The sequence below is a fragment of the Poromitra crassiceps genome (genome assembly GCF_964638095.1).
Source record: "Poromitra crassiceps genome assembly, chromosome: 5".
Lineage (NCBI taxonomy): Eukaryota > Metazoa > Chordata > Actinopteri > Beryciformes > Melamphaidae > Poromitra > Poromitra crassiceps.
This window is the reverse complement of record NC_139642.1, coordinates 35706122-35721121: the sequence shown is the minus strand read 5'-3', so window position 1 is coordinate 35721121 and position 15000 is coordinate 35706122. Positions and strand designations below refer to the sequence as shown.

Genomic DNA, 15000 nt, shown 5'->3' with positions numbered 1-15000 from the left:
CACACACACACACACACACACACACTCACTCACTTACGGTAAACTCCCCAGTAACAGCATCAAAGCCGACATGGATGGTGTGTTCAAAATCAGATGGCAAAGAAATCTCTGGACGTTCCTTCTTCTTATTGGCTGAAAGAGAGCGAGAGAGAGATTCATCAAAGATTAATCAAAATCATCTGTCAAATCAGTGATGATGTTGCCTTGTGACTGTAAAGTCAGTTCAAGTCAAAGTCAATTCAAATCCCCAAAGTGGTTGGGAAGCATAATCTGTCAACAGAAAGAAATTTCCGGACTTCACTGCACTTGCAGACTCGTGGACTTTGTGGGTGATTTAAGAAATATCAAATTTAGCCATAGTCCAATTACTTGTTGTACAATATGTACAACAAGTCCGCGAGGGCTCAGTCCCCTCTTTGCAAAAGCAGAGAGGGGCAGATGAGACCAGAGAGGAAGACAGAGAGACACATACAGAACATGAAAGAGAGAGAGAAAGACAGAGAGACAAATGCAGAACATGAAAGAGAGAGAGAGAGAGAAAGACAGAGAGACAAATGCAGAACATGAAAGAGAGAGAGAGAGAGAGAGAAAGACAGAGAGACAAATGCAGAACATGAAAGAGAGAGAGAGAAAGACAGAGAGACAAATGCAGAACATGAAAGAGAGAGAGAGAAAGACAGAGAGACAAATGCAGAACATGAAAGAGAGAGAGAGAAAGACAGAGAGACAAATGCAGAACATGAAAGAGAGAGAGAGGAAGACAGAGAGACAAATGCAGAACATGAAAGAGAGAGAGAGAAATACAGAGAGACAAATGCAGAACATGAAAGAGAGAGAGAGAGAGAAAGACAGAGAGACAAATGCAGAACATGAAAGAGAGAGAGAGAAAGACAGAGAGACAAATGCAGAACATGAAAGAGAGAGAGAGAAAGACAGAGAGACAAATGCAGAACATGAAAGAGAGAGAGAGAAAGACAGAGAGACAAATGCAGAACATGAAAGAGAGAGAAAGACAGAGAGACAAATGCAGAACATGAAAGAGAGAGAGAGAAATACAGAGAGACAAATGCAGAACATGAAAGAGAGAGAGAGAGAGAAAGACAGAGAGACAAATGCAGAACATGAAAGAGAGAGAGAGAAAGACAGAGAGACAAATGCAGAACATGAAAGAGAGAGAGAGAAAGACAGAGAGACAAATGCAGAACATGAAAGAGAGAGAGAGAAAGACAGAGAGACAAATGCAGAACATGAAAGAGAGAGAGAGAAAGACAGAGAGACAAATGCAGAACATGAAAGAGAGAGAGAGAAAGACAGAGAGACAAATGCAGAACATGAAAGAGAGAGAGAGAAATACAGAGAGACAAATGCAGAACATGAAAGAGAGAGAGAGAGAGAAAGACAGAGAGACAAATGCAGAACATGAAAGAGAGAGAGAGAGAGAAAGACAGAGAGACAAATGCAGAACATGAAAGAGAGAGAGAGAAAGACAGAGAGACAAATGCAGAACATGAAAGAGAGAGAGAGAAAGACAGAGAGACAAATGCAGAACATGAAAGAGAGAGAGAGAAAGACAGAGAGACAAATGCAGAACATGAAAGAGAGAGAGAGAAAGACAGAGAGACAAATGCAGAACATGAAAGAGAGAGAGAGAAAGACAGAGAGACAAATGCAGAACATGAAAGAGAGAGAGAGAGAGAAAGACAGAGAGACAAATGCAGAACATGAAAGAGAGAGAGAGAGAGAAAGACAGAGAGACAAATGCAGAACATGAAAGAGAGAGAGAGAGAGAAAGACAGAGAGACAAATGCAGAACATGAAAGAGAGAGAGAGAAAGACAGAGAGACAAATGCAGAACATGAAAGAGAGAGAGAGAGAAAGACAGAGAGACAAATGCAGAACATGAAAGAGAGAGAGAGAGAGAAAGACAGAGAGACAAATGCAGAACATGAAAGAGAGAGAGAGAAAGACAGAGAGACAAATGCAGAACATGAAAGAGAGAGAGAGAGAGAAAGACAGAGAGACAAATGCAGAACATGAAAGAGAGAGAGAGAAAGACAGAGAGACAAATGCAGAACATGAAAGAGAGAGAGAGAAAGACAGAGAGACAAATGCAGAACATGAAAGAGAGAGAGAGAGAGAAAGACAGAGAGACAAATGCAGAACATGAAAGAGAGAGAGAGAAAGACAGAGAGACAAATGCAGAACATGAAAAAGAGAGAGAGAGAAAGATAGAGAGACAAATGCAGAACATGAAAGAGAGAGAGAGAAAGACAGAGAGACAAATGCAGAACATGAAAAAGAGAGAGAGAGAAAGATAGAGAGACAAATGCAGAACATGAAAGAGAGAGAGAGAAAGACAGAGAGACAAATGCAGAACATGAAAAAGAGAGAGAGAGAAAGATAGAGAGACAAATGCAGAACATGAAAGAGAGAGAGAGAGAAAGATAGAGAGACAAATGCAGAACATGAAAGAGAGAGAGAGAAAGACAGAGAGACAAATGCAGAACATGAAAAAGAGAGAGAGAGAAAGATAGAGAGACAAATGCAGAACATGAAAAAGAGAGAGAGAGAAAGATAGAGAGACAAATGCAGAACATGAAAGAGAGAGAGAGAAAGACAGAGAGACAAATGCAGAACATGAAAAAGAGAGAGAGAGAAAGATAGAGAGACAAATGCAGAACATGAAAAAGAGAGAGAGAGAAAGATAGAGAGACAAATGCAGAACATGAAAGAGAGAGAAAGAAATACAGAGAGACAAATGCAGAACATGAAAAAGAGAGAGAGAGAAAGATAGAGAGACAAATGCAGAACATGAAAAAGAGAGAGAGAGAAAGATAGAGAGACAAATGCAGAACATGAAAGAGAGAGAGAGAAAGACAGAGAGACAAATGCAGAACATGAAAGAGAGAGAGAGAAAGACAGAGAGACAAATGCAGAACATGAAAGAGAGAGAGAGAAAGACAGAGAGACAAATGCAGAACATGAAAGAGAGAGAGAGAAAGACAGAGAGACAAATGCAGAACATGAAAGAGAGAGAGAGAAAGACAGAGAGACAAATGCAGAACATGAAAGAGAGAGAGAGAAAGACAGAGAGACAAATGCAGAACATGAAAGAGAGAGAGAGAAAGACAGAGAGACAAATGCAGAACATGAAAGAGAGAGAGAGAAAGACAGAGAGACAAATGCAGAACATGAAAGAGAGAGAGAGAAAGACAGAGAGACAAATGCAGAACATGAAAGAGAGAGAAAGACAGAGAGACAAATGCAGAACATGAAAAAGAGAGAGAGAGAAAGACAGAGAGACAAATGCAGAACATGAAAAAGAGAGAGAGAAAGACAGAGAGACAAATGCAGAACATGAAAGAGAGAGAGAGAAAGACAGAGAGACAAATGCAGAACATGAAAAAGAGAGAGAGAGAAAGATAGAGAGACAAATGCAGAACATGAAAGAGAGAGAGAGAAAGACAGAGAGACAAATGCAGAACATGAAAGAGAGAGAGAGAAAGACAGAGAGACAAATGCAGAACATGAAAAAGAGAGAGAGAAAGACAGAGAGACAAATGCAGAACATGAAAGAGAGAGAGAGAAAGACAGAGAGACAAATGCAGAACATGAAAAAGAGAGAGAGAGAAAGATAGAGAGACAAATGCAGAACATGAAAGAGAGAGAGAGAGAGAAAGACAGAGAGACAAATGCAGAACATGAAAGAGAGAGAGAGAAAGACAGAGAGACAAATGCAGAACATGAAAGAGAGAGAGAGAAAGACAGAGAGACAAATGCAGAACATGAAAGAGAGAGAGAGAAAGACAGAGAGACAAATGCAGAACATGAAAGAGAGAGAGAGAAAGACAGAGAGACAAATGCAGAACATGAAAGAGAGAGAGAGAAAGACCGAGAGACAAATGCAGAACATGAAAGAGAGAGAGAGAAAGACAGAGAGACAAATGCAGAACATGAAAGAGAGAGAGAGAAAGACAGAGAGACAAATGCAGAACATGAAAGAGAGAGAGAGAAAGACAGAGAGACAAATGCAGAACATGAAAGAGAGAGAGAGAAAGACAGAGAGACAAATGCAGAACATGAAAGAGAGAGAGAGAAAGACAGAGAGACAAATGCAGAACATGAAAGAGAGAGAGAGAAAGACAGAGAGACAAATGCAGAACATGAAAGAGAGAGAGAGAAAGACAGAGAGACAAATGCAGAACATGAAAGAGAGAGAGAGAAAGACAGAGAGACAAATGCAGAACATGAAAGAGAGAGAGAGAAAGACAGAGAGACAAATGCAGAACATGAAAAAGAGAGAGAGAGAAAGACAGAGAGACAAATGCAGAACATGAAAAAGAGAGAGAGAGAAAGATAGAGAGACAAATGCAGAACATGAAAGAGAGAGAGAGAAAGACAGAGAGACAAATGCAGAACATGAAAAAGAGAGAGAGAGAAAGATAGAGAGACAAATGCAGAACATGAAAGAGAGAGAGAGAGAGAAAGACAGAGAGACAAATGCAGAACATGAAAGAGAGAGAGAGAAAGACAGAGAGACAAATGCAGAACATGAAAGAGAGAGAGAGAAAGACAGAGAGACAAATGCAGAACATGAAAGAGAGAGAGAGAAAGACAGAGAGACAAATGCAGAACATGAAAGAGAGAGAGAGAGAGAAAGACAGAGAGACAAATGCAGAACATGAAAGAGAGAGAGAGAAAGACAGAGAGACAAATGCAGAACATGAAAGAGAGAGAGAGAAAGACAGAGAGACAAATGCAGAACATGAAAGAGAGAGAAAGACAGAGAGACAAATGCAGAACATGAAAGAGAGAGAGAGAAAGACAGAGAGACAAATGCAGAACATGAAAAAGAGAGAGAGAGAAAGACAGAGAGACAAATGCAGAACATGAAAAAGAGAGAGAGAGAAAGATAGAGAGACAAATGCAGAACATGAAAGAGAGAGAGAGAAAGACAGAGAGACAAATGCAGAACATGAAAAAGAGAGAGAGAGAAAGATAGAGAGACAAATACGGAACATGAAAGAGAGAGAGGAAGGAGACAGAAAGAGAGAGATAATTGGGGAGGAAAAAATAAAGGACCATTAAAAAGATGCCACATACTCCATCGGGAAATCATAACACCCCAGAGACTGAACAACAAACACACAGACACGCACACATGCACACGCACACACACACCAGAACCCCATGGGATGGCTAATGATGATGCATCGTGGGAAATCTGTCCTGTAAATCTGTCTCTGGAAAAAAATAAAATGTAAGTAAAAAATAAAATGTAAATCTGTCTCTGGAAGCAGAAGGTAATTTGTCAACAAATTGTGTGTATGTTTGTGTGTGTGTGTGTGTGTGCGTGTGTGTTTCTCCAGAGACATGCTGTAAAGGTACAAAGGTATGGCAGACAGTAATTGTCGCAATAAAACTCTCCTCTGAAACAAAACATATCTGATACTTTTTTTGATTGCTCCCTGTCTTGCTCAGGGACACTTCAGTAGAGCCGATTCATACAGGGAGTTTAACCAAGGCGCAACCTCCAGTTGTGAAAAATTAAGGCAATGAGGAAGTGCCTTAAACCTGCATTCTCATTCTTCTGCCCAGCAAAGGGCGACTCCACTGGCTGCAAAAAGAAGTTTGATTGTATGGACGTCAATGGGAAAATGACCCTACTCCTCACTTGATTTATGGCCTCAGTAAAGACTTTCTTAAAGTGAAATTATACAGAAGATTTTCGTCTGTTAAGTCACTATCTGATAGTGACTTAACACAATGGTGATTGATTATATGGCCCATTGATGGAAGCCTTTGCATTTTCAGTATTGCAGCATTTATGAACTTGGTGTCTGTGGTGACACAGTGTGGGCGGAGCTAACACAATAGACTCACTCTGTAGGATACTGTAGGTTCCTGACAACTCTTGTGTGAGGTAGGGTAACAAGCTACTTTTTTCCAGTCTCTGCTAGCATTACTGGTGGTTACTATGGCCGAACAAACTGAGTAATGTCACATAATAACACTGCAATTACCACCCATCGCCAATAGGTGTCACCCAAGAGAACAAAACTGAAATCTTCCGTATTATCACTTTAATGAGTGTATGGTCTCAATCGCTAGTTTCAAGTATTCTGCAATGTTAATTTTTAACATTGTAAAAAAAAATGATGGTCTCATTCAGATTCAAATAGACATAGGCAGATTATGTTTTGGGGTGTGATTGACAGATCGCCTGTCCAGTGATCGCACAGCTTTCTGAGCACGGACCAATAGCAAGCACCACTGCGGCTCTGTGGGAACGCCCTGATCTCCGGCTAGCTGCTTCTGGCTCCAACAAACCAAGATGGCGACGGTAAAAATGCCAAATGCAAGGCTTCAAAATGGGAGTCCACAAACCAATGAGAATGGGTGACATCTAGGGATGCAACGATTATAAATTTTGATGTACGATTATAGTCTGAGAAAAAACCACGATTATCACGGTTTCACGATTATTGTTATGGACGTATAAAAATCACATGAGCATTCTCTAAATAGAGGTTTTATTGTATTTCCCCCACAATCTTAACAGTTGCTGCCTTCCGGAATACTAATGCACGATATGGATTTTTACAGCCGATAGTATAGGCCTACGCTAACCGATAAATATTCTCCTGGCCAATAACCGATACGTTAAACATACTATTGTTACTTTTTTCACATTTTTGTATTTAAAAAAATAAGTTCTTAACCTGTATTTTATGCACACCTGGGATTAAAAAAAGAAGAAAGGGCAGATGTAGTGAGCAAAGATGGATGATTTAATATTCCATGGCTCTGACCTAATCAAATCTAACTGACATCACTATTGTGAACATAAAACAAACAACATTTCTGATATAATATATATAATATATATATATATATAATACAAAAAATATTTTATTATTATTTTATAGAAGCGAAAGCCTATAGCTGCTTAGTCTGCAGAAAAAAACACAAAAGGCATAGTAACTTAGACTCTTATTGGCATGTTACTGGCAACTAAATGTGCCGTCTGAAATGAATTTTGCATTGGGGTCAGTTCTATTGAAGTGATGATGGGGCAGGCATGGAAAGCCTCACTATAAGCCATCATGTGTCGTTTCACTTTTTACTGGAAAATGCTCCCTCTGGATTAAAGAAAGGACACTCTGTGGTGTTGACTGGTGTTTGTTATGTAAATGTGCGCATTTGTTTTCCTTGTCTGTCAGATCATGACTGCCAAGCAGCTAGCTACGTTAGCTTCACGTTATTAGGCCTACATGTAACGTTAGCGGGTTGCTTTTGGAGTTGACACAAACCCTTGATGTTTCTTTTCGTGTAAAGCATGAGGTTCTCTATGGTTTAGGCCAGCGCTGGGAGCATGAAGTGCTTTAATGCGGGGATGTTTGGTCACAACGAGCTTGAGGAACTATGTACGCTAGGCTATGGCCAGCTAGCTAACATTAGCCACAACAGCTAACGTTAACGTCAATGACTGTATGTTAACGCTAAACAAATCCGCTGCCTCTTCCCCACGTTTGGTTTAACGTAACACCAGCTCAGACTTTCCCCTAATCTCAGAAACCTTGCGGGACATGTATTGCAACATTTATGTTGGGCTGGCATCCATGGCTAGGCTACAGACTGGCTACTACTGGGAGACATGGCAGCTGCCTGTGTTTGGTGCCTCCGCTAAATAGTCCGTGCGGAAACGAAGCGAGAGAGACAGGTTCCTCTCCTTCCAGCGCCGTCTGCGCCGCATGGGAGTTTAAACTGACGGACTGTTGTGAAACAAAACACTCTGTGTAGCGGAGCCTCTGCGGTTATATAACCGTGACGTTTTAAATCGCGGTTAATAGTCAAACCGGTTAACCCCTGCATCCCTAGTGACATCACAGGGGCTACATCCATATTTTTATACGGTCTATGGTTTGAACCTGAGTCTCCTGGTTAAAGGGCGGTTTCTCTCAAAACAAAAGTAGTAACCCCTCTAAGCATTGTGTCGCATCCTTAAGATAGTGTGTGTGTGTGTGTGTGTGTGTGTGTGTGTGTGTGTGTGTGTGTGTGTGTGTGTGTGTGTGTGTGTGTGTGTGTGTGTGCGTATGTGCGTGCGTGTGTGCGCGTGCATGCCGTCTGCACACACTTCCTGATGTTTTTTAAAACAGTCTACATTGTCTAAACTAGGCCATCCATGTCAAAGATAGAGTTATCTTTACAGCGCTGGTTCCTTTATCTCTGTCTTTACAATGGGAGTGAGACAACACTTCAAGCACAAGTTAGACCTGGAAACTATTTTCCTCTTTTTGCCATCATACCAATCAATTACCAAAATCAACTGCTTATACATAATAATAATAATACAGGCCTATGGGCCAATGGACAACAACGATGAAGAGTAAAAGGAAGCATGTCTTTTTCAACACACTGATAACTGGCTCTGTAAGGAGAAATGATAACTGGCTCTGTAACGAGAAATGTAAAAGTCAGACCTTATACAGTTTTGCCCTGGGTGCTGCTGATTTAGCACTGCAAGGTAAATAGTGAAATCTGTCAGGTGGGTCATCAATCATGTCAGGAGCCAACTGGAGACCTTTGCGTACAAAAAAGTAAACATTTTAGACAATGTAATTTGGGGTATTTTGGAGCGATGCACAACAACTTTCTGATCTATTTTTTTCAATGAAATGGATCATTTATAATTTGCACTTCCAGGACGTCCCAACGAGTGGCGTCCTTCTGTTCCTGTCAGCCGAGCCTTGGGGAAGCGGCTACTGTAGCTTCCACCCAGCAGCAACAGCAGCTGTCTGGGTCAGAGGTCAGAGGTCAGGGTTGAGTGTCAGTTAACGACCGCTAACCAACGCGTGATTTCTAACCCCACATAGGATAAGCAATAACCACGCCCTGTGGCGCCGGGATTGGCCAGGAGCAACACTGGAGCAGAGCAATCTAGAGAGAGGTTCTATTATACGGCTCTGCACTGGAGGGCAGCAGCCCAGCGATTTCATGAACCAACTGAATAGCTCTTGAGAACAGACACCGATTTCGAGCGCGGACATTGAGAGCGGACATTGAAATGAATTATGGTCACCTACCTTCCTTAGCATAGTAATAATAATAATAATAAGTATAATAATTGTAATCTACACAATGTACACAATCTACAAAAACATGCAATAATATAAACAGTGTTGTGTTCACGTTCATAGCTCATATAATATAATGTATCATATCGTCAATTCTTACCCAGAGAAAAGGTACAGCGCTGAAAATGTAACAAGCAATAGTTTTTTAAACATCTTTATTTTAAAAGATGAAAAACCCCAGGTGCTTTAGTCCTAAGCTTCAATGCTCCTGGCCAATCCCAGCGCCACAGGGCGTGGTTATTGCTTATCCTATGTGGGGTTAGAAATCACGCCTAACCAACAGCTACTGTAAGGAGACGGCGAAGCGACAGAGAAAGTGCTTGGCTAGGGTTGATTCTGTGTGTGCCTGTGTGTGTGTGTGTGTGTGTGTGTGTGTGTGTGTGTGTGTGTGTGTGTGTGTGTGTGTGTGTGTGTGTGTGCCTGTGTGTGTGTGTTGGAGAATGTAATTTGTATCAATAACATTCTACTCCCGCATAACCAGGAAATGAGGCCAATGGAACTTGAATTTTATATATCAGTGTGTGTAGGACAAAATAGAAAGAGAAATAAATAAATATGTTTGCCTCAAATCACAGAGTAGGGGGAAAAAACAACAAAGCCGGTGCCAACAGGTTAGAAAATCAACTTTTTGTTGCATATTTTACCAGCCTGAGATGCAAATGTTAAAATATACAATGGGGTTGTTACTGTAAGTGGAGTTCCATCATTGTGAGGCCTGGATGATATTCTAATGATGTGCTGATGATACAGACATTACAGCAGAGTGCTAGCAGCTCTGGCACAATAAGGCCAAGATAACATACGGTACACCACATCATTAACATACAGTATACACAGGGGAGCATACACTGCCTGTCACGCTGTTATGGCCCAATTATGCTGCGTTTTCACACAAAAATAAATACGTCTATTTCAAAACGGTGTAACCGTCACTGCCCAGTGCCCACATACTTCCATGCATCTATCATTACTTCCATGTGTCTATCACGTTGGTATCATGTTAAGCAATACATCCACTAGTGGGCAGTAGAGAGAGTGTGTGTGGTACTGCTCCGTTTCATCCGTATCCGTAAGCTTTCAGAAAACGTGTAGAATTACACAAAATTAACACAGAGTATGGACAGAAAGCTCCATCCGTACGCGTATCAGTATTCAACGTTGAGCATAATTGGACCATTACACCACACAACAACACTGTTTATTTTGCAGCGTATCTCATGCAGAGAGGTTCTGCTGAGTGGGCGAGCTCCTCCTCCTACAGCAGCGTCCTACTTCAATCAGTGGAGGACGCTAGCTGTGATGCTATTAGCCACTAGCATCTTGGTATCACTTGGTAACTTGTAACTTCACATCATTATGTGTATAAATGTAGCATCTAGTGCTAATCCTGAGTCAGACTAATTGAAGCAATGCTGCATCTCTTCTTTGCATATTTTTGTACTCAGCTAATGCATTTTTGTATAAATTGATGTGACACCGCCACAAGGAGGTTCTATATTAATCACTGCCATGATTTCACACACTTTGGTGTACAGTCTGACTGCACTTTCAGGGTAAATGAGCATTAAGTGCCTTGTTCAAGAGCACCTCGACGCCCGGATTATCCAAAAGGTGTGCAGGGATTCAAACCTTCCAGGCACATGCCGGCTTATCTAACCATTAAGATGCCACTGCTCCACCTTCCTTTATTAGTGTGTGTATCTGTTATATGAAGTTGTAGGAAACACACACTATCAATTGCTGCTGTATCTCGTTGGCTCGTTTTTGGCAGTTTGTAAATTAAAAAAATATATCCACCTTATTTTTGAATGCCCCGCTGTAAAATAATTATGGGTGCAAGGTCCGGTTCAGAACGTGACTGATTGTTGCAGCTTGTGCATTTCCTCGTTAAAAAAAGGGGAAAAAAAGTTGCTTGTCACAATAAATACACTCGTTTGACGACTTATTTGAGGGAATGTAATCATTTTATCTATCACATCCGCTATTTCTGTTGCTCTGTTGTTCTGTGGGCGATTGTTGCTCACTTCACGGAGATCTACGGGCTACAGTATGTTGTGTCTGTGTCAGCAACGTAACGGGGGGCGGAAGAAGCACCCATATTTCACGTAAGGCATCATGGCATCTAGAAATAAGAATAGAATAGAATAGAATTACTGTACATTTTTTCCATTGTTCTCAGGTGTGACAAGGCCCAAAATGATCACTGTAAGCAGGGTAGTGATCAGTATAGGCAAATTATTCAAACAGCAGTGTATAGGAATATAACCCATGTAATGTATGAAGGTGCAGTAACCAGTAGGGGGATATAATGTATAAGCACTAGGTGAGGATTGGTGTTCGATTCCCAGCTTGTTCAAAGTACTTTTCAACTGTAAGCCACATTTACATTTTTAATGAACATGTTTCTTATTTAACCATGACCAAACCCTAACGTCAACGTTTTCAAATTCGTGTTCACACGATTATACACGAAAAATACTTTTAACAGGGGCACCGATCACGTTTTTTGCCACCGATCACCGATTGCCGATCGCCTATGGGAAATATCTGCCCAACCGATCATCGACCGATCACCGATTACCGATCACCGATCACCGATATATAAACTCCTCAAAAAAAGTTTGGAAACGTTATTCCGGTCGATTATTTCTCCCCTTTAATAATACCAATTGGCATTGTATTTTATATCGTTGGAAAGCCTGATTAGTGATAGGGCTTTTTTTTATAAGAAAAAATAAAAATAATAATAATAATATCGGCAATCAGCCGATCGCATATTTGAGGTCAAAATCGGCCGATACAGATTGCTCGCAGATCGATCGGTGCACCCCTACTTTTAATAGATTTCATACAAACATTTCATGAAAACACTTTGCATTACTCCATCAGTGTTCACACCTATGGATGGACAAATCTTCCATTTGAGTAAACACACACACACACACATACATGGACACACACTCCAGCCACTCTCCTGTCTCCTCCTGCAGTGAGTATCGATCGGATGGATTGATTTTCACACACGCACACACACGCACGCACGCGCACACACACACACACACACACACACACACACACACACACACACACACTTACTCTTGTCCCCTCCTCCTGTCAGGATGGATCTGATGGAGCGGTCTTTCTTCTTCTTGTCCTCTGGGTTGGGGGGGAGGGGCTTGGAGCCGTGGTTGAGGGGGGCGGGGTCTTTGCTGCTGCAGGAGCCGATCATGGTGCTGGTGTTCCTCATGGGCGGAGCTGGGGGCTTGTCCTCGACCTCCCCATTATCAGACATCTTCTATAGGCTGCAGCCGGCCGCTCCTGCAAAACACACCAATGACAGAGGAGACAGGGGTGAGCGGAGGGGAAAATCGGCCAATCACAGGCGACCATTTGGAGGATGCACCAATCATAGCAGGGTAAAGGCTTGGACGAAGGTTACGGGCAAATAGTACAGCAATTTGTGATGGTTGCCACTGACCATGATCATCGATGTACATTGGGCCAATGGACATATCGATGATTCTAGCTTTTTAAATGACAGTATGACACTATAAACTGGATATCTTCGGGTTGGATCTTAGGCTTTGGGAAACCATGGATGACATTTTTCACCATTTTCTGACATTTTATAGACCAAACAACGAATCGATTAATCAAGAAAATAATCGTCAGATTAATTGACAATGAAAATAGTTGTTAGTTGCAGCCCTACGATTATCAAGATTTCCAATGAGTGAACAAACAAACAAACAAACAAACAAGCAAGATGGACAGACCAAAAGACTGAACATCTGCTCACTGGCCTGTTTGATCTACAAACACACTCAGCACTTTCCTGACAAACCTGTGGTGTGTGTGTGTGTGTGTGTGTGTGTGTGTGTGTGTGTGTGTGTGTGTGTGTGTGTTCCATCCTGTGCGTGACCAGGCAGAAAGTCTCTCTTATCCTTCTCACAGCATTTGGGTCTGACTCAGTGGACACGGCCGGCCACACACACACACACACACACACACACACACACACACACACACACACACACACACACACACACACACACACACACACACACACACACACACGGCACTCCCTATGACACATGCAGATTACAGGTCCTTTAGATACACACACAGACGAAGCAGCCAGGCAGACAGACAAGCAGACAGGCAGGCGCGCACGCACACACACACACACACACAGGCTGTAAGCTAACCTGCTCGACCGAACGCTTCACTGGACACAATTGTCCCATAGGGAGAGTCTATTTGGGTCAGATCTACTCCATACACAGAGCAGAGCAAAACCACACACACACACACACACACACACACACACACACACACACACACACACACACACACACACACACAAAAGGTCCTACCAGGCAGCTAAGAATCATAATGCATGCGTGTCTCATAGCAGCAGACAGTGGGTTATAAATAATATGTTTGTATATTCAGCTTCCTTCCCCTGAAGGCTCTGATCTAAAATTCAAACACTTTTCTAAAAGACTTCTCAGAAGTAAAATCAGCCTCAAAATATTCTTCCTCTTCCTTCCCAGTCTTCTTTTCCATCTAATGCTGCAAAAGTGTGAATGAAGGTAATTTATTGTACAGTATGAGTATATAGCTGTAAAGTGACTCATGTGTCATATTCCCTGATATTCCCTGACAGCCACAGACAATTGATCAAATTCCCTGACTTTTCCCAGCTGTCTGGAAAACACCTCTTAAACCTCCAGAGGGGGCAGAGGGGGCGACAGCCAGGACATATCTGTTTCTGTGGGTTAAAAAACTCCATGACTCCCGTATCTGTTGAACCATTCATCCATTTGCTGTGGACCCCCTGGAACCCCCTCAAGGAGCCCTGGTGGCCCCCGCCCGGACCGCACATTCAGAACCACTGCTGCACTAGAACAGAATGCAGCTTGTTCCGTGTATGTAGAGACTAGAGAGCCACAAGGCAGTACTTCACTGCACAACACAAAAATAACTTATAATCACCTCGTTCTGTGTATTTACAGTTATACTCGCCTATCAGCCAAATTCATGCAACAAGACTGGATTCTCAATGTGTTCTGTTCCCAGATGGGAGTTTTGCTCAGCAAACTGGAGACAAGAAGACAGTTATTGCTGAAGACCACCATGTTGAGTTAACCCTAAGCCTTGACAAACAGCCACTGCACAGCACACAAGCAACAGTCTGTAACTATGAACCAAAATAAACATGTCGTGAAATCAGTCACATATCAAAATCTGTGGAGGAGGAAAAATGAATTTCTCTTTCAGGGGATCAACAATCACAAGAAAAGACTCAAAGGTGCAGCTATTCTTCCCATAATCAGATGAGAAAACGGCCCTCTCCAAAAAAGTTGCCATGATCTGATGTGTCGTTTGAAGGCTAATAAATCAAATGAAATGTTAGCGCCGTAGCTACAAACCGCTAACACATCTCCAGCTGTCATGGGGCTGTGGAGGAGGGAGATTCTGGATGTGAGAAGAACAGTTTTCTCCGAGCTTCATGTTTGATTTCACGGTTGAGAAGGTCGGAAAGCAGCAGAAACTTCTTTTCTGTGTCTCGCGATGAAATTTAATCGCCTGGAGCTTGTACAGAGATTCAGAATTAGTCTTAAAGTGAGGGTGCACCTCATGAACTCAGCCTTTGTAGTGTGCTAATAGGAAAATAATTACAAAAAAGCACTTAATCTACATTTGATTGTCAACATTAAAAACCTCAATTTCACAAAAAGGCTCTTACCTTAGCAGAAGCAGACATCCATGTTAACTTAAGAATTGTTCCACAAAAACTATCTATGGAGAGTAAACTGTATCAGATCTATTAAGACTGAGCGGATGTATCGGAGAGAGA

General features: G+C 41.8%; 1 protein-coding gene across 1 annotated transcript in view; it reads right to left on the bottom strand.

Annotated features, from left to right (window-relative positions):
* pak1 (p21 protein (Cdc42/Rac)-activated kinase 1) overlaps positions 1-15000 on the bottom strand; it is a 72299-nt gene that overhangs the window by 22192 nt on the left and 35107 nt on the right. The window contains exons 3-4 of the mRNA XM_083637442.1: positions 12234-12455; positions 38-132 (exon numbers count right to left, since the gene is read on the bottom strand). Of these exons, the coding sequence (XP_083493568.1) occupies positions 38-132; positions 12234-12429 (291 nt within the window). The 5' untranslated portion in view covers positions 12430-12455. The remainder of the gene's footprint in view (positions 1-37; positions 133-12233; positions 12456-15000) is intronic.